Here is a 9085-nt window from a genome sequence, read left to right on the forward strand (position 1 = left end):
GGGGGTGATCATTTTACTCACCCGAATAGTCGCCACCGTTAAAAATGCTCAAGGAAATAGTGAGCAAACCAAGCTGATCTCCTTATTTGAAGCTGTCTGCTGGTGTATAAGACTAAAATAAAAATTGCACTGCTGTCTGTTGTTTCCGTAGTGAGATTTTTATCTTCAAAATCTCGATGCAATGTTTCACCTGACGAATTCCATCCACAATGAGACGAAATTATTAGAAATCGTGCACGATAATCTTTAGATTTAGATTAAATTTTGCACATGTTTTCAGTATGGTAGAATAAGTGTTTTCCATTTATAAATTGATCATTTTATTCAAGAATAAGTTCTGATGATAGCTTATCAGTTTGTGCTTGTAATTTATTTGAAAAATCTGGCTCCGTTCTATGGAGGAACACCGTTTGGGCAACTTCAGGCTAACACATTGATTTGAGTTACGAGCAGTAGTTGCACCGGATAACTCAAAATTGATTGATTTGCCAAGGTTGGCATTAGGTAGGTAGTTTGCCTTTGAAGCTTGTTGGGGCAATATTGGGTAGATGCATATCTCTCTATTTTAGACAACAATCGTGGGAAGGAGAGAGACTATAGAATTATAGATTGAAAGAATAATGGATATACTTAATTTTGGGTATAATAAACTCAAAAATTTTAGCGTGTAGGTATCTTAATGAAAATGATTTAAACGTCCCTATTTTGGAATCTTTTTGATATATTTTTTTAATCTTTTTATTTCTAAGCAATAAAAAAAAATGGGCCTTCCTTAGCCGAGTGGTTAGAGTCCGCGGCTACAAAGCAAAGCCATGCTGAAGGTGTCTGGGTTCGATTCCCGGTCGGTCCAGGATCTTTTCGTAATGGAAATTTCCTTGACTTCCCAGGGCATAGAGTATCATCGTACCTGCCTCACGATATACGAATGCGAAAATGGCAACTTTGGCAAAGAAAGCTCTCAGTTAATAACTGGGGAAGTGCTCATAAGAACACTAAGCTGAGTAGCCGGCTCTGTCCCAGTGGGGACGTTAATGCCAAGAAGAAGAAGAAGATTTCTAAGCAAAAAAATATCTGAAATATGGTAAAACAATGCTTTCTAACCATTTTTTACAACTATGATAAACCTTGAATAGTCAACTCAGCCATTACCCGATATCGAGAACCATAGTAAAAGTTGTTTTTTTTTGTCTACCGCAATGGTCCCCTAGTTTTGTGTTCTAAAACTCGAAACCTCCCTAACTCGATGGCCCCTTCAATATCGAGTTATGGAGAGTTTACTGTATATTTAATTGTTGGAAGAAAATGTTACATAACATAAAAACATCTAATTGAACTTCCACGAACAGCAAAAAGGAGACGGTTGGTCAAAATGGTTCGCTACATCGCTACGTTTCAAAATATAAAATTCTTTATTTGTTGCGTAGGTATTAATTTTTATTTTTTTTTAGCGTCTATGATCATCATCATCCATTACTTTATTAGAGAGAAATAAAAGTGCAGGCTAACATATCGATATCGTTCGAGAAGTGACGAGCAGGAAAAAGCACAGGACTGAAACGGCTGTCATTCACGAACAACTGGAAGTGAAGTCAAAAATTTGGTGCTGAAGAAGGTGCTGAACTGACAGCTCGTTAAAAAATATCGATTTAAGCATGAACTTCATTTACAACGAGGCTTACCTATCGGACTCAAAATTTTACGCCAAAAAGCCTGTTTTCGATATTTTTGGTATTTCTATTGGTTGTAAGACATTTCCCAGAAAGCCAAACCCCAGAACGACATTCCCCAGAATGACGTTCTTCAGAATCCTATTCCCCAGAAATCCATTCCCCAGAATAGGACATTCCCCAGAATCGTTTTTAAACGTGTTTGCGCGAGTGTTTGCTTTCCTTTTCTCAGGCAAACCATCTAAGGGGCCATCCATAAACTACTTGGTCATGGGGGTGCATGGTTTGGTAAAAGAACACGGCCTATACAAGTTTCATAACGTTTAAATGGCCAAAAGACGAAAGATGGGGGTTTGAAAATCCAAAATAAATGTGCACGTGGTTCACCAACCAAAATTTTATGGGAAAATACTGTTTAACAATTTTACATCTGCTTAACATTTCTCCGAAGGCCAGCTTTCCGAATGACCCATTTCCCCGAATAACTCGTTTCCCCGAAAAGTGATGCAGTTCAAACAGGTGCAAGAAAAGTCTTTAGAGACAGGGTGCTGAACTAGAAAGAATGATAAACAATTAAAAAAAGAAGACAATATATATTATAAGGTTATCCTCGACTAAATATGTTAGTACATTTGGCCAAAAATGCCGATGATGGCGAAACTCGAGAGATCGGCAAATCAAGTAAAGAAGGGTGCATATTCTGACCGGTTCATTCACGACCTTGAAACACATACAGTTATGACAATTATAAGAGCTTTTCGGGGAAACAGGGTGTTCGGGCCACTGGCATTATGGGAACTGGCGTTCGTGGAAACGAAATTCGGGGAACTGACATTCGGAGAAAAGTAGCACAACCGTTAAAAATAAGCTGCTCTTACATATGTCATACTATGTTTTATGATCAAACTTGATCCAAGCTATTGGATTTTTTTGTTTTCATAGTTATTTTTCCTTCTTTTAAAATTGGCTGTATTTTCAAAGGGTGATTTATAATAGTGTAATATTCTTCATATGTACAAAATAAATTGAGGGAATTTGTTTTTTTGCTTTCATAGCATATTCTCCCTCCTTTTGAACATATGTTGTTCTTCCTAGTTTTATTGTTTTCGTAATTATGTAGAATAATGAATCACAATTACACCAGAAAATTTCTCTTGTCTTTAATAATTTCCTTTTACAGCAAAACTTAATAGCTACAAAATGTCGTAGTCTGTATGCACTAAGGTGGCCCACATTAGTCAGACTACAATAAACTACTGCAAAAATTTGAACAGAACCCATCGACTCTAAGGAGGGGTTAAACGAGCTTGAAATTTGTAAGGAGAAATCGTCAAAATTTATAAAAATCGCCCAAACGGTTCTAATTACATTTCCGACCACAGGTGGCGCTGTATTTGATTAATTTCCTGAATTTTCGGTTTAAAGATTTCTAATTAATAAATTAAAACTGCAACAAACCAGTGCAACAAAGTGCTGTCGTTAAAAAAAACTAAGATGCTATGACCTATGAAAACTATAATTTGGTTTTCCTCGATTTTTTCAGTAAAATGTCCCACTCTGGGAAATGGCGTTCTGGAGAATGTCATTCTGGGAAATGTCGTACAATCGTTTATACTTCTCAAAGATATTATATGCGCAGCATCATTTTTTCGCGGATATTTAAGATATGCAATCATATTTTCGTGTTAAAGAAGCCTCAATCCCTTGAAAATGAAGTGGAGCGTATTGCCCGGTTAGGGCGCTTTATACCGATTCGCCCTAATAGGGATCTTCCTATCCCACTGATCCACATCTGTGGGGTGGACAAAAATCAGATTCTTCTATGACTTTCTTTATACATCAATTTAAAGCAGAAAAAAAAGTTGAAGTCAAATTTCAGAGATATAATTTTTATACCGTTTAGAGCAAAAATACATTTATTATGCCGTCAAATAGTTTATATACAATACATACTTCATACAGTGTCACAAATCTCGATAAAAAAATGCCAAAAAAAGTGTCCCTTTTAATTCCATGTGTTAATTATGCCCCCCATCGCCCAATATATATCGTCAAACAGTTTTCTTGTACATATTTTCTATTTGACAGTATTTATATTATTGTGGGACAAAATTCAGATCGTCGATCCAGTCCGTTTTTTTGATTCTTTTTGAGTCGCATAACAAATGTGAAAAATTTCAGCTCGATCGGCGAAACTATAACTTATCGCCAGCCGTTCAAAGTTTGTATGGGATTTACTATGGGAAAACATACATTTGCATTGTAAAATCGCCAGAGGTAAACCCATTGATGTAATTTCGATAGGTATTTTTACGATAAAGGACATTGCCAAAAACCGCAAAGCCATCCGACACTTATGATATATGTTATTCAATGAAAACTGATTGGCACAGCGACGTTGATAAACATTTAACGGTTGATTAACACGTAAAGGAATAATAATAATAATAACAAAATTGGGCAAAATTTCTGAACATTCAATGCTATTTTTTGCAATTCCGATGCATATTACAGTAATTATGGGGCCCAAATAACATCCAAAAACTTGACTTATAGTGCGTTTTTGTCTCAAGCACCAAAAATACCATTCATCACTAAATTAACCTTTCGGTTGTCGCGCGAATTTTTGTAACGCGAGTAGTCGCGCGTTGTAAAACACCCTTGGTTTTGCAAATGCCCTTGGAATCTGATCACTTAGAAAGATGACGTCTTCGGCAAAATTATTCAGTAGCTCAAGGGCTATCATTATGTTAACCAAGAAATTCGGAATTTTGCCACTAGGCGGCACTAGTGAGCATGGAACTTGTGTTTTGCAGATCTCAGGATTCTGACCATTTCTAAATGATTTTAAAAGATGGTGTCTTCGGTAAACTTGCTCGGTAACTCAAGGACTATCATTATTCGAGCTAGTTTTCAAAATTTTGCCACCAGGCGGTGCTAGTGAGCATAAAACATTTATTTTGTAAATGTCTCAGGAACCTGATCATTTAGAAAGATGGTCTCTACGGCAGAGTTGTTCAGTAGCTCAAATGCTTTCTTTGTTTAATCCTTGAAGTTCGAGATTTGGTGAAATAATGATAGTCCCTGAGCTTCTGAACAACTTTGCCGAAGATGACTACCAAAAAAGTCAAAAATAATAATTTCATGCACACTAGCGCCACCTTGTGGCAAAATATATAATTTCTTAGCTCATATAATGATAGCCCTTGAGCTACTGAGCTAATTTGCCGAAGACGCTATCTTTGTAAGTGGTCAGGCTCCTGAGATATCTGCAAAACAAAAGTTACATGCTCACTAGCGCAGCCTAGTGGCAAAATTTTGAATCAACTTGCTCGAATAATGATAGTCCTTAACTTACTGAATAACTTTGCCGAAAACGCCACCCTTCTAAATGGTCAGGATACTGAAATATCTGCGAAATAAAAGTATAACTTCCATGCCTACTAGTGCCAACTAACGGTCAAATTCCGAATTAAATGAAGTACCATCAGATAGCGCTTCACCTCCTAAACAACTTTACTGAAGACCCCAAGTTTCTAAATTATCTGGATTTTGCGATATACCAATTTCAAACTGTGGTTTACTTGAACCGTATATAGTGCGTTCATTATTATGCGACTTCCATGTACATTTGTTGATTTTACCGCATTATTAAACAAAAACTGTCGATTGTTTTTAAGAAGATTCTTTGGTTTGGTGTCGGTAGATATCTTTGTGGCAAAATGATAGCATATAAATCACAACTGTTGTACAAAGTACAACAGCACGACAGCCCGAAGGTTAAGGGTTGCTGAGTCCATTGCCGTTTTCAAAAATATCATAGCACGTCTAATTTTTGTGGTATGGACTGTTGACAATGCAAATTTTGGCTATTTCAGCCAACTTGTATGCAAGTTTGCCAGATTGTATGGCCATTCCTTTGCTTAACTTGCCACATGACTTACACTTCATGTGTATAACAATACTTATCAACAAAGTTCATAATACTTTCAACTCTCAAAAGTTATTGTTTAGTGATACAGAAAAGTATTGTATTTTGAGGCGGAATTTTGTATGGAGACTGCAAGCATATTGATTTCTTCTAAATTTTATAGTGCAATTTCAATTAAATTATATCTAAATTGAAAGTTTGAGTTTTATTTCGCATACTTGGTGGCTTAGATCACAAATTTGTTTGATAAATTATACTTTAAATTTCATGTCAACATAAATGAAACTAGTGTTTTGTGGAACTTTGGCGGCCTGCAGTTAACAATTGTGACGTGCTGGAATATTTCTAAGAACGGCATCAGATTCAGCGACCCCAAATCTACTAAAAACACATCATTTGATCCTTGAAACACGCAAAAATGTCATTTTTGTTTTGCTGTGTTATCGGGGTACATGACCCATACTAGTTGTCATTGGAGTTCAGTCCTTTGATCATCTGCTATTTCCGCTTATCCAATGATCTTCTCGTGTCTTTGATGTGTTTTGCATACTTGCATGCTTCATCTCCGGCTCCGGTATTGCCCAATTTACAGTAATATCCTTGAGTATTTTCCAGCGTTTTTTATTTATAATTATCACCAACAATGTAATCATATTTTTGTTTTTCTAGTGAACCATTTTGTTAAGACACTAATTATCGAAACGAATATTTTTACCTTCATTTTGGCACTAAATGTTTCACTGGTATTCTTCTAGAATCTTTTGATTACTACTTTTTCTTCACTGGATATTGGATGTTATGTTATATTCACTTTGTTTTGCTTTTCAAATAATTTAAACCGTTATTTCCACTTCATAACATTTTCATAATATCACCATTTTCTCCCGGAAGCACTTGGTTGCAGCATTCCATTGCAATACTTTTTTTTCCTAGCATTTCACATCACCTATCTCTCGAGGCCATCTCCGCCAGGTTTTGCACCAGTTTTGTTCACAGTTTTTCACCTGTTTGTTTAGCTTTCCGGTCGCGCGCTCAACTGGACACTCCGCGAATAACCGACCGACTAACGACGCGTTCGAATCGATACTAAACTCCACCATCATCGACGGTTGACGCCAGTTTTTGCCATGCGTCCACAGAAGCGCACGAACCACGCTTAGCACTGAACTTGAAAATTTCTCCCGCTCGACTAGCCTTTGCAAAGGCGGCGATAGGAGGTAAGTAAGCGAATGCCACCACCACACAGAAGTCCAGTTTTCAAAAAAGCTTCCAAAGCTATTTTCATTTTTTTCAATTCCTTCATTAGTATCATTCATAGCATTACTTCATTTCTTATATCTAGGTGTTTTGTGTTAAAAAACAAGAATACCTTGAGAAATCCAGAGCATCAGCGTTTATCGCCAGCGGCATAAGCAGGAGTATTTTCATTTCCCAGACAACCAGAAGTTGCATAACAGTTAACGAACAGAGTCGTTTATTCATACAAATTGCATCACTCTCGCACTTCATGATGGATGAACTGGTTTGATCGATGAATTTCCTCGTATAAAATGCTCTTTTATGAGTTCATATGTCCTTTTCGTTTCGTACCTTATACTTGTACAACGAAAGTCGGATCAATCCGGAGCAGCTGTCAAATCAACTTTGTTATCATAAATTAAGTCGTATAAAGGTACAGATCAGTACGCCTGCTTCTCAGCGTAGTGTTCTTATTAGTAGGGTGATGTGCTAGTATCCATCGTATTAAGCATTGGTCAGTGAGAGCTGCAATTTTCTCAGTATTGCAGTGAATGATGCTGATACAAACCGATGCCAAACCATTCTTTCTCAAAACAGCTTTAGCATTGTACAATAACATTTTGATAAATCTTGATCTGTTTTTGGAAATAATGCAAAGAAAATGCATCTTATCGTATTCTCAATCCGTCGTATCGTTTTCAACTCCGTCGCAAACAGTTTCCAGATTCGTCCCACAACTTACGGCTCACTCTGTGATGTATTGAGTGGTTAAAACACAATATATCAACGCTATAATAAAATGTTTTACTAGAATATATAGATCTACGGGCATCTCCCTCCATTCATTCAGCATGATGGAATATACTAATTTCCTTTAAAATTCATTGTTCGTCATCAAAATTCAGCCCAAACATATGAACACAATTCCTTTTGACCGTACAATTATGGCATTTGCTCACAGTACAACGAAAACAACACAATCAAAGGAACCGTATTTTTACGTCGAGCGTCGCGCACACATTGATGCGCACAAGCTTTTTTTTCTCAGTACGACGGATTGAACTTTGTTTACATTCTCAATTATACGCGGCGGTTGAGGAAATTTCGTAAAGTTTGGTGATTTGTTGAAGTTTTACGGCGTGTGATTGGAATGAAATCCTTCAGTGAAGAAGTACGAAGGTTTTCCATAGTGAAAATAAGTGCCCGGCGAAGTAAGTCACCCACGGGAGCGGGAAGAAACTTGTGTTCGAAAGTGGTGTGACTGATGTCGATCGCTAAGCATTTCTCTCAAATCGTGTTCGTCCATGCGATTTCGGTGAAAAAGTGAAAAGTGGATAATTGAACTGAAGTTATTGATCGAAATGCAGTAGTTTCATTGCATTTTTGGTGTACAGGTGGACGAATCATAAAAGCTTTCACAAAATTACATTCGGAAAATGAATTTATGTTGCAGGTAAGTTGGAATACCCGCCGTAGTGGAACATTTTAAGTTTGATACGACGAATAGTAGCTCTTACGACGAAGTAGAACGAAACCCTAGCACTTCCACAGTTATTAACTGAGAGCTTTCTTAGCCAAAGTTGCCATTTTCGCATTCGTATATCGTGTGGCAGGTACGATGATACTATATGCACAGGGAAGTCAAGGAAATTTCCATCACGAAAAGATCCTGGACCGACCGGGATTCGAACCCAGATACCTTTAGCATGGCTTTTGCTTTGTAGCTGCGGACTCTAACCACTCGGCTAAGGAAGGTCCGTTGTTGGAGATTCTGCTTGGGGAATTGCGGCTACCAAAAAAAACGTTGCTGTTCATTTAACTGGTATGAGCCTTAACGATTCGTTTACGCGAAGGGCAATCCCAAAAGTTAGACTTATGGCTGCCTCCGCAATTTGAGCCTACAAGTTTTTTGGTATCTTCCTTCACAGGACAGACGTCCTTAGCGTGAGAAGAATCTACTCAAATGATGCATTTAGCATCCATGTGGAAATGTTTAGTACTACAACCCCATTTTGGCACCGATGGAACTGAGTGGGGTTCTGGAAATTTCCACCAGGTTTCTGGAAATATTCCCATGTCACACGGACATCGAATATAAGTCTTGCCTTTTTAAAGCTTCAATTTTATTAAGATCACTTTTGTTAAAGTGAACTGAATAATATTTTTGAGAAAACGCTTTCCGACAAATGCCAGATAGGGTTCTCTCTTCCATAAGTTGTCAGCATAAGTTTTTCTAATCGGTAACTTA

At 37.3% G+C, this 9085-nt stretch overlaps 1 protein-coding gene across 1 annotated transcript in view; it reads right to left on the reverse strand.

The window, feature by feature from the left end:
• Nucleotides 1–6762, reverse strand: part of LOC5578940 (myb-like protein AA) — a 28883-nt gene extending 22121 nt beyond the window's left edge. Inside the window, exon 1 of the mRNA XM_001657178.2 lies at nucleotides 6314–6762. Within this exon, the coding sequence (XP_001657228.2) occupies nucleotides 6314–6319 (6 nt within the window). The 5' untranslated portion in view covers nucleotides 6320–6762. The remainder of the gene's footprint in view (nucleotides 1–6313) is intronic.
• Between the last annotated feature and the right edge of the window lie 2323 nt (nucleotides 6763–9085).

The sequence above is a fragment of the Aedes aegypti genome, chromosome 1 (assembly GCF_002204515.2).
Source record: "Aedes aegypti strain LVP_AGWG chromosome 1, AaegL5.0 Primary Assembly, whole genome shotgun sequence".
In the NCBI taxonomy this organism is placed as follows: Eukaryota; Metazoa; Arthropoda; class Insecta; order Diptera; family Culicidae; genus Aedes; species Aedes aegypti.